Source organism: Sciurus carolinensis, chromosome 13, assembly GCF_902686445.1.
Source record: "Sciurus carolinensis chromosome 13, mSciCar1.2, whole genome shotgun sequence".
In the NCBI taxonomy this organism is placed as follows: Eukaryota; Metazoa; Chordata; class Mammalia; order Rodentia; family Sciuridae; genus Sciurus; species Sciurus carolinensis.
This window is the reverse complement of record NC_062225.1, coordinates 40,991,548-41,008,481: the sequence shown is the minus strand read 5'-3', so window position 1 is coordinate 41,008,481 and position 16,934 is coordinate 40,991,548. Positions and strand designations below refer to the sequence as shown.

General features: G+C 44.4%; 1 protein-coding gene across 3 annotated transcripts; it reads left to right on the top strand.

Annotated features, from left to right (window-relative positions):
* Positions 1–851: 851 nt before the first annotated feature.
* On the top strand, positions 852–4,132 carry Otx1 (orthodenticle homeobox 1). 3 transcript variants are annotated; one of them, XM_047523463.1, is made up of 5 exons: positions 852–948; positions 1,853–2,004; positions 3,314–3,489; positions 3,574–3,639; positions 3,670–4,132. In XM_047523463.1, exons 1-5 carry the CDS (start codon positions 852–854, stop codon positions 4,130–4,132), a joined length of 954 nt encoding a protein of 317 aa, XP_047379419.1. The 3 variants fall into 3 exon arrangements, with proteins under 3 accessions (XP_047379419.1, XP_047379418.1, XP_047379417.1); XM_047523462.1 differs by having other exon boundaries at positions 852–966; positions 1,832–2,004; XM_047523461.1 differs by having other exon boundaries at positions 3,314–4,132.
* Positions 4,133–16,934: the final 12,802 nt, after the last annotated feature.

Sequence of the window (16,934 nt, the reverse complement as noted above, 5' to 3'; positions counted from 1 at the left end):
TTATACAGCGGCCCCTTCGTTGTCTTCTGACTGACTTGCTGGGTCAGGGCAGGTTCACTGCAGTTAAAGTGCGGTGGAATTCCGGGGTAGCTATCGCTCACTGGCAGGGCACCGACAGGTCGGCTGAAATGGTGACTACGGGCTCTGGGGCAGGGACGCAGCATTGGAGACCTTTTGAAGGAATGATGTCTCCCAAGTGGGCTAGGTATCGGGAGAGGCCGAGGTGCAGTTGGCCTTCCGCATTAACTCAGTCTGGTCCTCAAAAGTGTCCACTTTTGTGTCTCGCTTTCAAAAACGTTTGAAACAAAACGAAACAACCCCTCACGCTCTAGGCGGCCTGCCGTCCGGGCGCCAAGGGAACTTTTGCTTGTGCAATGTGGAGCCGGTTCCCCACCCCCACTCAAAATTTTGCCTGCACTTGGGATTTTCCAAACTTCGTGGTTCCAGCCCTGGCCTCCCCAACCTGACTGCGTTTTTAACATCTCTTCAGTTCTGTCGACACCCTACGAGTGTCTTTGACCCGTGCCAAGCCCGAAAAGAGGCAGTGACGATCCAGAAAAAAAAAAGTTTACTTTTCAAAGAAGCCGTGGTCGATATGGTGAGGCCTTTTGGAGCCGAATTGACTGCCCTTGCGCAGTTGAGTAGCCTGTACCTCTTCCTCATCCCAAGGCTCCTCGCCTTGGACAAAACCTGGAAGCCGAAGTGGCTCGAATGACGGTTTTCGTGTCTCCTGTCTCCATAGGCCAGGCCCCCAGACGCAACAGCTTCAAGGACTTCGCGGTGGGAACCCTGCACCGCTCCTGGCCCCAGGCCCCCTGGATCCGTCGGGGCGCCTCCACCCGGCTGTTAGCATGATGTCTTACCTCAAACAACCCCCATATGGCATGAATGGGCTGGGCCTGGCCGGGCCGGCCATGGACCTTCTGCACCCCTCTGTGGGCTATCCGGGTGAGCACTGGCCCTTTTGCCCTAGCTCCCAGTCCCTATGAATTTTGGGGAGCCTCAAACTATAGAGTTCAAGCCCACTTTATTGCCAAACAGGCCCAGGAATCAGATTAGCTCGTTTCTGTATTACATGTCTGAACTGCCGCAGGCACACGGGGCAGAATCGCTGGTGGGTGAAGTGAACAGAGCTTCAAAACGTACCTTACGGGCTTGGCCATACCGGCAACCTATCTTCTGTTGTCATCCCATGTCCTGCGTAGAGTATATTTATCCAGTGATTCCTTTTCCATATATGGCTGGGTTTTTTTTGTTTGTTTGTTTGTTTTTTGTTGTTTTTTGTGACTCTGCCCCCTGATCCCAATATTGAATGAGTAATGTGGACACTGAGCCCTGATATAAAGAACCAAAGTTACAGTATGCAAAGCGGCTGACTAGCTGAATTAAACTGTGCTCTAGACCAGTGACCTGCATCAACTTTTGCACTGGTATAGTGGAGGACTTACCAGAGCGCAGTATTTCTTTTCTAGTTCCCACTCGTTTACCTCCATTTATTCCCTTGAAAACTGTTTTCCAGTCATGTTTCTGCGCCCCTCCCCCTCTTCCTTTCTCCCCACTCGTGGGATGTGTATGGGTATGGGGGAGATTGCATGGCTTCTCTAACTTTTTAACCTCTAAGAGGCAGGGAGTGGGCAGCCCTAGTGTGTTGGAGACTTGTGTCCCAGTGGAATACACGCACTTTCTCCCACCTGTGGCCTCTTAGGCTTCCCCTTGCTCCCACCACCCGGATAGTTTCTTTTGCTCCGAGCTTGGCTTTTTCTTGCCGTGGCCGGGTTCTGAGTCTACCAGGGGACATTCCCAAGTCCTCTAGCGCCACCGCTGACCCGAGGTGCCCCGCATGTCCCCGCAGCCACCCCGCGGAAGCAGCGGCGGGAGCGCACCACCTTCACGCGCTCACAACTGGACGTGCTTGAGGCGCTGTTCGCCAAGACTCGCTACCCTGACATCTTCATGCGCGAAGAGGTGGCGCTCAAAATCAACCTGCCAGAGTCCAGAGTCCAGGTGCGCGCTCCTGGGACTGTTGGGTCAGGGTAGGGTAGCTGGTGCCAGTTGGGAAAGGTCTAGGAAGGGTGGCCTGATGTGGGGGCGGTTTTACAGACTGGGCAGCCCTCTCTCGGACTCCCCCTAGTGCTGGGCGCCAGCCAGGAAAAGGGGGGCAAAGTTAAGGGAAATGACTTAAAGTCCTGGATCCAGCCCTTTTCACCAAGTCATCGGGGCGCCTTGGGTATTGAAAATCGTTTTTAGCATTGCAGGAGAGTTAGGCTACCCGAACTGGTGGAGTGCCCTGAGAGTCCGACATTTGCTCCTGCTTCCTTGGCTGCCCCAGTACTTGACAGTTTCCACAGGAGCCCTGAATTCTGCCCCCGACCTTGCATTACAACCTAGGGGTTGGGGAAATGAGTACAGTTTTGCCGAACCTGGTGCTCTGCCTGGGAGTACGGTCCGCTGGAGGCGTCAGCCTAATTAGACTTTCTCTGCCCGGAGAGGACTCCAAGTGCGAAACCTAGCCGTCGGCTTTGCTATTTCTATGTTTGAGATTAAAGTGTTCCGACAGTATTGTTCGGATTCTAACTCAGAACTCCTCTCAAGGGTCTTTTGTCTAGGCTTATGTCCCCAAAAGCTAAGGACCAGGAATACAATTCTATGTGCTGAGGGCCCTCCAAATGGAGTGAGAACTTTATGACTCACCGTTCCATTGGGTTCCCAACAAAGTCCAACGAAATCTCACCCAAGCTTCCTTCCCGAGAAGCCCCTAGTACTTGGGTACTGATTCGGTTCGGCCACCAGCCTTGCTCCTACTCCCACCCAAGCATTTGTCCTGTCCAGTTCGGGCCTCCAGGAGCCGACTCAGTGAAACTACTCGGGCCCCAAAGTTGATGACTGTTCCTCACCCCGCTGTTCTGTACCTCTCTGCCGTTTCCTGAGCTCTGCTCCTAGGAAACGGCCTCCGAACGTACTTGGGGCTTTGGGGAAGCAGCCACCAGCAGTTTAGAGATGGCTGAACTTCTGGCTGGACGGACGCAAACGTTCCGCCCTCAGGCTGAGTTGCGCTAGAGATGGGAAAGTACACACCCCTACTCCAGAGCGCGTTGAGGAGGGGCTTTGCGCAGAAGGATGGGGGAGGGTGCAGGAGCTGGAAACCAACGTGCGGGGGAGGGGCAGTGTCTGGCCCGGCCGGAGAAAGGGAGGGGCGGAGGTTTGGACTGAGAGGGACTGGAGATCCTGGGCGGGGTGGTGGGTCCAAGGGGCGGAGAAGCAGTAAGCTACACTCGCCTCACTAACTCATTCTCCCTCACCCGGCCCGCTGCAGGTCTGGTTCAAGAACCGCCGCGCCAAGTGCCGCCAGCAGCAGCAGAGCGGGAGCGGAACCAAGAGCCGCCCAGTCAAGAAGAAGTCGTCTCCGGTGCGGGAAAGCTCCGGCTCTGAAAGCAGCGGCCAGTTCACGCCACCCGCTGTCTCCAGCTCTGCCTCGTCCTCTAGCTCGGCGTCCAGCGCCTCCGCTAACCCGGCGGCTGCGGCGGCTGCGGGCCTAGGTGGCAACCCGGCGGTGGCAGCCGCATCGTCGCTCAGTACGCCTGCTGCCTCCTCCATCTGGAGCCCGGCTTCCATCTCACCCGGCTCAGCACCGGCGTCTGTGTCAGTACCCGAACCGCTGGCTGCGCCAAGCAACGCCTCATGTATGCAGCGCTCGGTAGCCGCAGGTGCCGCCACTGCGGCAGCGTCCTATCCCATGTCCTATGGCCAGGGCGGTAGCTATGGTCAGGGCTACCCCACGCCTTCCTCTTCCTACTTTGGCGGCGTGGACTGCAGCTCATACCTAACGCCCATGCACTCGCATCACCACCCGCACCAGCTCAGCCCCATGGCACCCTCCTCCATGGCCGGCCACCATCACCACCACCCGCACGCGCACCACCCGTTGAGCCAGTCCTCAGGTCACCATCACCACCACCACCACCACCACCACCAAGGCTACGGTGGCTCGGGGCTTGCCTTCAACTCTGCCGACTGCTTGGATTACAAGGAGCCTGGCGCCACCGCTGCTTCTTCCGCCTGGAAACTCAACTTCAATTCGCCCGACTGTCTGGACTATAAAGACCAAGCCTCATGGCGATTCCAGGTCTTGTGAACCCAGGAGGAAGAAGAAGAGGAGAAGAAACGCAACTACCTGCGCCCTCATTGGCCCCATCCTGTTGCTGCTGCTGCACCGCCCGCCTTTGTCTCTGCTTCTCCAAAACTGAATTTTCATACCCCCAAAAGATGCCCACTGTCTGCATTGCCATCCCCATCTCTGTGCCACTTGCTTAAGGGATGTGCTAACCTGCCTACCCCTTGGAAGGGGGGACCGGTGCTTCGGCTTGGCCCACACGATCTATGCGGGATAGCTGGGTGCTCTCGCTGTCAATCCCACCAAACTCCTAAGACACCCCTTCCAGTCTTTCTGGACGGCTATTATGCACTCAGCCTTCGGAGGCTCTTCGCTTTCTCACTGTTTGAACCCAACACTTTTATTTATTCTCTCTGGACATTGGAGTCACTAACAGGCGTGTATCTGCCCATTGGAATGCACCCATACACTACTCCAAATCTGAACAACCACTGAGTGTTTTCTCTCGCACAGACTTTCCCTGCTTCGTCTGCCCTAGATCCTGCTCCCTGCCTGTAGGCCAGAGTTTCCCAGCGTTTCCTCCTCCCCAGTGGGGTGCTCTGGGCAAGGCCCACAGGAGAAGCGCGACCCCAGCCTTCAGCGCACAGAGCCGCGTCCCCCGCCCTACGCAGAACTGGTTCAAGCTTCCGCCTTGGCGGAAATTTTGTACATAGTCGGGTCCGTTCCAGGGACCACTTAAACTTTCTAGTTGCTGTTGTTTGAACTGAGCATATCTTGTCTTAGGGCCCAAGAAACAGAACTTTAAGATATATACAGCACATATATATATGCATATATATAAAACAAAAGCAAAAAATATGTTCCCTCTCTCCCCCTTCCTCTTCCTTAAACGATGGAGCTTTTTGTTTTTCTGTTGTTACAAGGCTAGGCTGTCCTGCCCTCTTCACATCTTCTTCTGTGTATTTATTAAAGAGAACCTCTTGGTTCTAGGAAGCTGGGCGCAGAGGATCAGGAGTGTGGAGGAAATAGCCAAGTCAGGATACAGAGGTGGGGGCTAAGCTGGGTGGGGAGCACGGGACTGAGCCCCTCACTTGGTCCAAACGGTTAAGACTTAGAGACCAAAAACAGAACAAACAACAAACAAAAAGGTAAAAATACAGCAGTATGGAAAAACAAACCCGGCCCTACACCCCAGTTCCAATTCCTCTGTCGGCTTCTCTCTCTTTAAACATCCCTGTTTTGTCTAGTGAGTTTTTAGTGCACCTTCATTCTCCGAAATCTGTGGAGAGCCCGCGCGTCTGTGTATCAGTTTTGGTTTTGGCCGCTTCGTCCAGTAGGTGGGAAAGTAATTTGTAAATTTGATTTGTCCGATGTGAAGATCACAAATTACTTGTTGAAATGTAAGGCAGTTCCCCTGCTCTTTATCTACATTATTTCCCCAAAATAAATGCAAATTAATGAAAGGCTTGTCAGTGTTGCTCTTCTGATTCCACCTTCAGGTCCCAGTCTCGGAGGGCTAAAAGCGAGGGAAACTGCGCTAATAACCCGCGTGTTAATGACCTGCGTAGAGCTGGAGGCCAAAGAATGGAGTGGGAATACGTGACAAGAGCCCCCCAAAACGTTCTTTTAGGGCGTGTCTCCCGTGCCCCACCCCCCGGCGTTTTGACCCCGCACTCCCCTAGCCATCCAGGACAGAGACAGGTGTCAGGACTCAATTCCCGAAGCAATTCCTTTCTCTTCAGAGGCAGGAGCCTGGCACTGATTTCTTCACCCTAATTGCCTGCACCAGAAAGAAGAGGGGGAGGGGAAGAGGGTCGGGAGGCGGGAAAGGATAGCTCTGTAATGCTCTCAGAGCTGGGCCAAAAAGGAAAAGAAAACAAAAAGACCAAAAAAAAAAAAAAAAAAAAAAAAAAACGATCTGTGTCCTGCAGTCCTGCATGTTGGCAGCAGACAACCTCCCTTTCTGCTGAGCTGTCCCGGGTGGCTTCGCTGCGGCTGGGGGATCCTAGTCATTCCTACCACGTGCTAAGACGTCCTTCTAAACCCTCTGTCTGCGTCAGAAGTAGCCAAATTATCTTTGTTCGTGGTGTAAAGTTTCTTTAAAACATACAAACACAAAACCTGAAAGGATGCGTTTCACTTAGGCAGGGAAAGACGACTCCCGGCTTGCTGCTGGGGTCAGTTCCCTCCCTTTGAGGGAAGACAGAGGTGGGGAGCTGCTCCCCTAGAAACGCTGAGCCTGGAACTGTCCAGACTGTTTGGCCTGAAACCTCCTGGGTGTAAGGCTGTGAAGCTGCTCAACTTGTCTAAGGGCGGGAAGGAAATAAGGAAACAACGAAAAGTTTCCTGCGAAGTGACCAACAGCCTCTATTCAACTGCGTGTGAGACCTGAGAACACGCAGTGAGGCGGGGTTCGGTGAACCACCCCTTCCCAGAGCCCCGTGCCCAGCGAGGTCGCAGGACTGCGAGCCGTGGCTATGGAAAAGCCTTCGCGGCTGCGTGCTCCCTCAGGATTTGGTCAGCGGGGCTCGGACCCACCCTCTCCACTCCAACAAACCGATCTTTCCTGGAGGGCCCAGTCCCGACCTAGCCCAACCTGGTCCGGCTGCGCTGCCCCCGCACGGGGGCCTGCGGGCAGGGCGGGCGGTGCCCATGCAGGCTCCCCTTTAGGCACCGCCTACAGTGAAATGAGAGGCCAAGCCGGACCTGCTGGGTGTATGGTGGCCCCTCAGGTGCCGGAGCCGCACGTGCCGGGGAGGCCGGGCGGGCTGCCGGGGCATGAAGGTTTCCAGCTCGCGCCGCACGGGCCTGGGCACCCGGCTGCAGGCCTCGCGGGCGCTCCCCTCAGCGTCCCTGCCTGTCCTGGCCCGGGGCCGCTCAGGCCCATGCAGCAGCTGTCAGCGCCGCAGCTGCCAGCGCAGCTCAAGGCCCAGGTGCTGGGTTGCCTTCGCCCGCGTTCCCTGAGGCGTGTTCTGTGGGGCCCACCGGCCCTCTCGCTCTAGGTGGAACGAAACCAGGAGACCCGGCTTTGCACCGGTGCTCGGACAACCATGAGGCCTCCTGAGCAAGGTACCCAAATCCCTGGACCTCAGTTTAGTCACTGTGGTTATTTGGCCTCATTCGGCCTGGGAGGTTCCTGAACTTCACACTTTAGTCGGAGGCTGAAGGTGGGAAGGTCGGACGCGAAGCACTGGCCCGCCCGCCGGGTGGCGTCCAGAAGCTCGGTCCAAAGGCAGGCGGGGCACAAGCGCTTAGGCTCACAGAGGCCGGGCCGGAGTTCCCGCCCGGGGCACGAGGCTTCGAGAAGAGGCACGTGCTTCTTCTCTGGGCCTCCGGGCCTGGGCAGAGGCCCTGCGGCGCTGAGTGCAAACCAGAAGCGAGAAAGCTCAGGGCCTGCCGGGCTGCGGCGCCACCTCTGGCGGCCCGGACGGCTGGGGGTAGGGGAGCGGAGAGAGGGCGCGACCCGGCTGCGCGCGACCCGAGGTGGCCAGGCGATGCGGAGTGGGGGCGCCCCCGTGGGCCTAGAGTTCCCAAGCCGCAACCGTGGCGGGGCGCGGAAGGTCCCTCCCGGGCCGGCCGGCCACCTGTTAACTGGCGGGTCTTTTGAGAACCGTACTCAGTTCGCCCTTCTCTCGAGGGAGGCAGTTTATTGTGGTTGGGTTTTGGTGTTCGCGACACAATTGAAACTACTATGATTTAAGGAACCTAAGGAGGTGTAGCAACCTCAGAAAATTTAGCAATTTAAGACATCTCTTTTGGAGTGCTCAACGAAATATTCATGTTTTCTATTCAGAGCTGGTGTTCTTTACTCGCAGTGTAAAGGGCAAAAAAATCTACCCTTAAATGAACGTGTGCGAGGTGCTTTGCGGGGTAAAGGATGGGTCATATTTGTGAGTTTTAAAGATTGTTTTTTATTCTTAACACTCTCAAGGTCACTGCATTAATTTGCTGAGGATTCAAAAAGATTTGGTGAAAGTAACCTCGTTTGTCGAAGAGTTCTTTCTGTTATCTTTTATGCCAGCTACTGAGGGTGTTTAGAGACGTTTTTCTAAATTGTGAATTGCTTTTTTAGAAAAATCCTTAAACCTTTAGGATTTCAAACACGAGGAGGAAATCTGAGAGGAAAAACAAGGGAAAACGTAAGACACTGAATGTCAGCAAATTCATGTCTGCTATATAAGAGACCAAAAAACTTAAGTGATTTCTTGTGTCAAAAGAAAATTTCGAGTTTTTTCGTGTATTTTGTGCAAAATAGCAGTTTCCACAGCTAAATTGTTATTTTTTTCAATTGTGAAAATAAAAGGTAAATTCACTACTCCCTCTGGCAGAATTAATTATAATGTTAATGATGTCATTAGTGCCTGATGACAAGCACCAAGGTTGTCTTTAGAGGTACAGAAATAAAATGTATCTTATATATGAGTGTAGTTAATATATACGTTCTTGGTAAAGAGAGTCTGTATCATTACTATTCAAGACCAGAAAATCACTTGGCTTCTGATGCAGAATTAATTTAAGAACAGCAACAAGATATCTTTATAAAATTCCCTAATTAAAAACAGAACGAGTTCTCAACAAGTTATTCTATATTTTCCAACTTTCTCCCCCTTCCCCCAATACATTTTAATGTCTAAAATGAAAAAAAAAAACCTCGATTTCAACAATAATTAAAACCACCAACTTAAAAATTAATACCAAATAACAATGCATTTCTTATTTGACAATAAGAAAATACCTCCATTATCTTAAAGACCCCATTTAGATAAATGTTTGGGTGTCTAAACTGTACTTTTTGAAAACCAGAAGCTCTTTTTTTTTTTTTTTTTTTTTTTTCCTGGCTGAGTTTAATATATGATTCCTGAGAAAGCAATTATGCCTCTTAATCATCATGTTGATATTTACTGGTATCTGAAAAAAGAACTGGAGTGTGTGTGTGTGTGTGTGTGTGTGTGTGTGTGTGAGAGAGAGAGAGAGAGAGAGAGAGAGAGAGAGAGAAAACATCCCATTTTGAGCCAATGTTTCTTTAATTGTGGTTTAAAACTGAGTTGGGTTTTACTTAAAACACATTAGGTGCAGTCCTTCAAAAGCTTTAAAAGGCCAAAAATATTTGCCAAAAAGTCTTCAGTAATCTAGGTGAAATGGCAGTTATACAGTAGAGCTAAAGTAGAAACTGCTTTTAAATGTATCCAATTTTTACTTAGGAAGAAAATTAAGCAAAGAAATGTGGTGTGCGTGAAACTAAATTGCATATTACTCTAATATGTAAAAATGTACATTTATGTTTCTAGGACTATTACTTGACAGATAAGGATATGCTTTAAATATTTCAGAGTTCTTTCTAATCAAATAAGACAGACTCCATTTAATCAATGACTACCCATCAAAATTTGAACTTTGAAAATCTATTGTGTTTCAAAAATTGTACATCTTTTACCCCCTTTAGATCCTTTACTTGTGGCTAATATAATCAAAGGGACAAAATTACATTCCATTCCAAAGGTCACAAATACTTTTTTAAAAAGGTTAATCTTTATTGAATAGCTTATGAAAACTATTTTAGAAAATTTTAAAAATTCTTTTAAAGTGGATTGTAAAATTAGGATTTAAGGAGCTTGAGTCCAATTTTTTTCAGGATTGAAGTGAAGTATAAATAAATCATAACTAATTTTGACACTTGGGGGGTAAAAACTAAAATGTAAGACTAAACGGTCTCTGATTCAACAGCTTGGTGTCTAAAGAGCTTATAAAATATTTTTAGTACACAAATATGTATGTTCAAAGCTCTAAATGCTTCTAAGATATACCATCATCTGTCATAGCTATTTCAATATAGGAATCATATTTTCTTTTTAAATGTTATTTTAAAATTTTTACTGTGAAATATATATATGAAAGAAGTTATAAAACAGATTTTTACACTTTAAAGAATAGTAAAATATACATGAAGTGACAAGTTTTTAACAAATACTTTGAAAAGTAGATTTGCATTTGGTTACGATATCAGTGTTTAAATTTGATGTTACATAAAATATATCTATGTTTTAGGTATTTTGTTAAGTTCCTTGGAGCATTAACTATTACTATACAGAGATAACTGTTTAAGGGAGAAAAACACCTTGAGTCATAAGATGTACAAGTTCTATAGGCCTTTGTAAATTCATAGTTTCTTATTTGATGAAGAAATGTGCTTTATGTCTATTTATGTTCTTAATGAAAGAGCACCAAAAGAAACCATACTGTTTCCCAAGCATTTATATTTGACCTGAATCAAAGCTATAACTTCAAATCTTGATTTCATTGCTGTTGACTCTCAAATCCATTTCTAGCCAAGACCTCTCTTTTGGACATCATGTACCTGTATATCCCGTGAAAGGAGTTCATCAAATTGTAGCCCTTAGGAAGTTAATAATATGGTATCTGGAACTTGCTTCAGAATACTTGAGGAAGAATGGAAATGGGGAGTATAGATGAAACCAGTAGCATTTGAGTTGACCATTAAAACTGAGGGAGAGCATATACAGCATCAGCATATATATTTTTTATATATTTAAGATTTTTTTTTAATAAAAATGAACAAATGCCTGAAGGTGGTGCTCAGTAAAAACACTTGCCCAGCATGTGGGAAGCTGTGGGTTTGATCCTTATCACCCACCCCAAACAGTGAAAAGAAATAAAGGTAATTCTTAGTTTGCATTTTAGTGTTCACACATATTGTTTTCTTTAATCTGCTCAAGTCTGGAGAGGTTGGTGGTAATAAGGTACAACTCAGGATGACTTGGTGACTAATTTGAGATTCACAGTCCTAGATAGCAAACAGATATTGGTACTCAGAATTCAGATTCCATGGCCTTTTGCTATAAGAGCTAACTAAAATTTTAGTGTATTAAACATTAATTTTTAAAAATATATCATTTAATAATCAGATTACCAGATTAACATCAACCAAGTTGGCATGTTCCACCCTCTTTTATTCCTCTTTATTTTACTCTGCTACAGATCAAACCCAGGGCCTCTAACATGCTAGGTAAGCCCTTTACCACTGACACTGACCCAAGTTGTAACATTTGAGGTGTGGTTATTAAAAATGACTGTCTGTGTGGGATGTTCTTACCTTTCTATTTCTGGACACCACTTAAATATCATTTTAATCAGAGATAGTAATAGAATCTTAAATGAGGACACTGGTCTGATACTAGGTTTAGTCTATTTCCCCTTTTAATTCCATGTTAATTTTAATTTCTAAGTAATTTCAAAATTCCTTACTGGTTGGTTCATGTTTATGGGTGGTGTTTTATGTTTTTGACGGAACTTTTTTTTTTTTTCCTCATTTTTTTTTTTTTTTTTTTTTTCAGTGCTGGGGATTGAACCCAGGGCCTTGTGCTTGCAAAGCAAGCACTCTATCAACTGCACTATATCCCCACCCCTCCATAATTTTTTAATGGTGCATTACCATTGTACATATTGATGGGATTTGTTGTTACATATTCATATGTGCACACAATATAACAATACAATTTGGCCAATATCACTCTCCACTACTTCCCTTCTCCCGCCTTACCTCCCACCCTACCTCCTACCTGTTGGTCCCTTTCCTCTACTAATTTCCCTTTGATATTTAGGAGATCTACCCCCACCTTTGTTTTCTTTTAACCTCTTTAGCTCCCGCATATGAGAGAAAACATATGACCCTTAAACCTTCTGAGTTTGACTTACTTCACTTAACATGATGGTCTCTAGTTCCATCCATTTTCCTGCAAATGCCATAATTTCATTTTTTCTTTATGACTGAATAAAACTCCATTGTGTACAGATACCACATTTTATTTATCCATCCAGCCATTGATGGATACCTATGCTGGTTCCATAATTTGGCGATTGTGAATTGTGCTGCCATAAGCATGGGTATGCATGTATCACTGCAGTAAAATGCCTTTAATTCCTCAGGGAAGAACAGTGGTATAACTAGGTCATATGGTGGTTCCATGCCTATTGACTGGTTGTTTATTTGTTTGTGTTTGCATCTTAGGGCATTGCTTTGCTACATTTCAGGAGTTCTAACCCAGGAATGGTGTAAACAAAATAAGGAGATGGGACTAGATTAATGGCTCTATACTTGAGGCTTAATTTACTTGTAAAAAGCATTCATAATTTTTTTCTAACTACACCAACTTGGGAACTTCTGTTTGAGTTTTATAGTTTACAGCCTAGTTTCTTAATCTAACTGATGGCAAATCCTTGTCTTTTTAGGTATATATTTATTTTTCAGAGCTAGGTCTAAAAACTTAAAAATGAATTAACATGTTATAGAGATCACATCACTTTATAGATTTTCTTTATTAAAAAGCAAAAAGCAAAAAGCAAAAGTCTTGTATAATTTTATCTTTATTTCTTCAGGTTTTTTTTGTTTTGTTTTGTTTTGGTTTGGTTTTGTACTGGTGATTGAACCCAGGGGCACTCTACCACTAAGCTACACCCCCAGCATTTTGTATTTTTTGAGATAGGGTCTTAGTAAATTACCTATGCTGACCTCAATCTTAGAATCCTCCTGCCTCAGCCTCCTGAGTTAAACGGATTTGCCACCATGCCTGGCTTAGTTTTTCAGAGTTCAAAACCCTTATTTCATGATTCTGTTCCTCCTCAGTATTCCCTTTATCTGTTGCAAAAAATAAAGGTTGCCAGTTCTTAGTCATGCTTGGAGAAGAAAACAGCTAGTGCCTTTTTTCTCTGTATATTTTCTCCATCAAGGTGTAAACTTTATCATGTACTCAAACCAGTACCTGATGATTATTGTGTACCTTTTCTTTGGTGAATTTTTTTTTAAAAGGAACTGAGTATATTGTTGTTATTGCTTTCCCCTCAGATAGTATTCTAGTCAATAAGTTAGCTAAATATTTTATCCCAAGAAATATTAGAAATCAGTGGGGGTTCAAACTAAGAGAAGCCTAAATGGTAGAACAGTTTTCTGACACTCTTAGCCCTTGGCATAGTGCTAGACACTCATTGTTTGAGTTCCACTTTATTAAATGAAAGAATGAAGTCTAGTTATCAACCTTGAAAAAAAATATAAATGTAACTAATCCCAGATACATAACTGCCTTTTTTCTTGGTGTTATCCAAAATTAGATTTTCTTGTTGTTGTTTTTTTATTTTTAGTTGTAGATGGACACAATATTTTATTTATTTATGTTTATGTGGTGCTGAGGATTGAACCCAGTGCCTCACACATGCTAGCAAGTGCTCCACCACTGGGTCCCATCCCTAGCCCCTCAAAATCAGTTTTGAATGGACATGATAGCATGGTTTTGTTTTTGTTTTTTTTAGTTGTAGATGGACACAATATCTTTGTTTATTCATTTATTTTCATGTGGTGCTAAGGATTGAACCTTGAACCCAGTGCCTCACATGTGCAAGGGAATCACTCTACCACTGAGCTACAGCTCCAGCCCAATAGCACGGTTTCTTAGTCTCTCCTTCTGGTTGGGTGGTTGGTTGCAGTGTTAGAGATTAAACCAGGGTCTTATGTATGCTAGGCAAGTGGCCACTGAGCTACACACTCAGCAGTCTTAGTTATTTTTAAAATCATGACTTTTCAGTTACATTTCATTATCACATCTCTTGCAAGTCCATTTCAAAATTTAGTTCATTAGAATGTCATAAAATTATTTAAATGTTCACTAGGTTTATATGCTTATTTTATGAAATGGTTATCAACAGTGTAATCATCATGATCCAGGTCAAGAAACAGAGTACTGATTGAGACTGCAGAATTTCCCCAGTTATCCCTGGGCCATTTGTCTCTCCAGAGGTAACCATTATCCTATTGTTTATTCTTGCATTTCTTCTCTAACTTAACCACTTGTGTATGCATTCCTAAAGACTATAGATTGTTTTTGTTCAGAATTTATATGAATATAATTGTATTATACATTTTTGTAACTTTTTAACTTAATATTATGCTTATAGTCTTTGTTATTATGTATCCATAACTTGTTCTTTTTCATTGCTTCATGGTATTCCACTGTATGAATGTACCATGATTTGTTTCTCTTTTACTGATATTAGGCATTTGGGTTGTATCTAATTTGGGGCAATTAAACAGTGCCATTCTGGACATTCTTTTGTGTATACCCTGGTGTACATAAGGAGGCATCTATAGATTTTACCCTAGAAATAAAATTTCTGAGCCATAAGGCATATATATTTTCAACTTAGCTAAGTTGGCTATGTTCCCAAATAGTAAATGAGAATTCTAGATACTCCTCCATATTTTTCCCAAACTTAGCATTCTTAGACTTTTAAAATTTTGCAAATTTGTTGGGTATGTAGTAACATTTCATTGTGGTTTATTTCCTATTTTCTAGATTATTGATAAGATTGAGTTTTTTTATTTATTATTATTTTTTGTGGTGCTGGGGATCAAACCCAGGGCCTTGTGCTTGCAAGACAGTACTCTACCAACTGAGCTATCTCCCCAGCCCCTCCTTTTCTTATGTTTGTTGTCTCTTTGGATTTCTTTTGTGAAGTGTCAGTTCTCATATTTGCCTTTCCCCCCGTTTGTTGTATGCCTTTTCTCTAATTTGTAAGAACTCCTTATATAATCTGCATATTAGTGCTTTATCAGTTTTTTCTTTTGTGTTGCAAATATTTTTTCCACTTTGTGAATTGTACTTTCTTTCTGTTAATGGTGCTTTTAAGTAGCTAAATTTCTTAAGCTTTCTCTGATTGGTGCTTTTTGTGTGTCTCAAGTAAGAAATATTTTCTTACCTCTTGATGAAAATATTTCCTATAAAAGACTTCCTTAGAAGATTTTCCTTAAATATGTAGACCTTGGCTTTTTGTGTGTGCAATGTTTGATATTGGTTCCTCTTCTTCCTTCTTGCAACTTTATCTGCTCATGTGCCTATAAATGTCATCATTTTTGTTTGTTGGTTGGGTTGGGGACTGAACCTATATGAATGCTCTACCACTGAGCTATATCTCTAGCCCTTTTAAAACTTTGAGATAGTGTTTTGCTAAGTTGCTGAGGCTGGCCCTGAATTGTGATCCTCTTACCTAAGTCTCCCAAGTCACTGTATTCAAATTTCTTTATGTTACTAAATCCAAAAGTCTATATTTTTGGTACTGCCTACACTCCTTAACTGAGACCCTCATATCTCACTCTTGTCTGGATCTCTCTACTTGTATGTCTTAAAAATACATTGCTACCATGCAATTTTTTTTTATTCTTACTATTTTCTTTTCAGATTAAATCATCATATAAGCCAAAATACAGGGTGTCATTTTTTACTCTTCTTCCCTTTTCCTATCTAAATATCCATCATGTCTAGGTATTCCACCTCTGAAATACATCTCAAATCCATTTATTCCCTTCTCTCTAGTTCCACAGTTACTGCTGAGATTTCTACCTGTACGATAGTTTTCTAATTGGTTTCCTGCCTTCCTTCTATTGCTTTTCTCTGATCCGTCTTTCTTTCAAAGACACCAATTACATCTCTTTCCCATTTTTATGGTTTTTCACTGCCTTCATTATAACAAGAAGTTTAGATCTATCATGTGACTTCTGCAGAGTAATCTCTGCAGGAATCTCATGTTTTAACCACACCAGTTTACTTATTGTTTCCCAAAGAAGTTGCCTTTATGCATTGTGCCTTTTTCATGTTATTTTCTCTGCTTGGAAATAGTCATCTTCTATCTCTTTCCACAGGGAAAATCTTATTTCTTCTACCACCATTCTCAGACAGAATGAAGCCTTCCTGTCTCTGAGCCTCCCATAGTGTGCATTTTGTTCATACATTTATTGCATGCTTGTCATATTGCTTTATAATTATTAGTTTAATATATCTGCCTCCCATGCTGGATCATGAGGTCTTTGAAGACAGGCAGGTTTTATTAACTTTTTATTCCTAACACCTAGCAGGGCCTGATACATAAAAGTACTCCCAAAATACTTGAATTAAACTTAAGAATTGTGCTCACCTTAGGGGAAAAAATAGAAATGTATGTGTTAACTAAAACATTGTGAGCAGGGAAAATGTTGCTGAAAGAGTACAATACAGATACTTCTGAATTATGTTAGAAAAGTTTCATCAATTACCTCTTCTAAAGTCAGTTAAGGCTGTGATTGTTTGCTGTATCATGAGCACAGCTTTCGTTAGTTATCTGGGCTGTTTAATGTGGGTGGGTTCTATCTGAAAAGGCCAGAACAATATGTTAATTGAAAGAATTAAAAATGATCTTAAAAGGACAGATAAAATGGACAGAACTCTCATTGTTTTTAAAAGGGTGACTTGTTTCAAACAATACAAAGTTAGATAAAATTATTTTTTTAAAGTTAAGTAATTCTCAACACTGCTGAAGAAATTTTGTCTTTTTCAGAGGACACATTAATGGACATGCTTTAGCTATTACAAGTTTTATAGTACTGACAAACATGTCAGTTTTGACAGAGCTTGCTAACTTCCAGTTTGGAAAGTGCTGGTGAATCAGGTACTCCTTAGGTTTGGTCAGAACAGTGATAGGTTAATGTCTGTCAGCGCAGGAGTCACAACAGGAATCTCGTTTATTGAGGAAATCACTCAGCTTTTATGTAGGGTGGAGGCTAGGTGGGAACCAATTAGTTTAAAGGTCAGCAAGTCGGGGGGAGGTTCATGCAGGTGAGAGTCCCATAGGACTATATGGAAAGCATGAGCTGATCACGTTTGCGGAACTGTTGTTAATCAATCCCTGACGGTGGTCCGATTTATCATCATTAACTATTGAAACTGCCTTTGAGGCCTTGATCTAGCTCACTCGCCAGGGAGTAAGGAGTCAGCCTGAGTTAGTT

Excerpts from the sequence above, each read along its gene's own strand:
- Otx1 (XM_047523461.1), top strand. The coding sequence starts at position 852 with ATGATGTCTTACCTCAAACAACCCCCATATGGCATGAATGGGCTGGGC. Across the intron at positions 949-1,852 it reads CCCCTCTGTGGGCTATCCGG|CCACCCCGCGGAAGCAGCGG; the intron begins GTGAGCACTGGC and ends ATGTCCCCGCAG. Across the intron at positions 2,005-3,313 it reads TGCCAGAGTCCAGAGTCCAG|GTCTGGTTCAAGAACCGCCG; the intron begins GTGCGCGCTCCT and ends GGCCCGCTGCAG.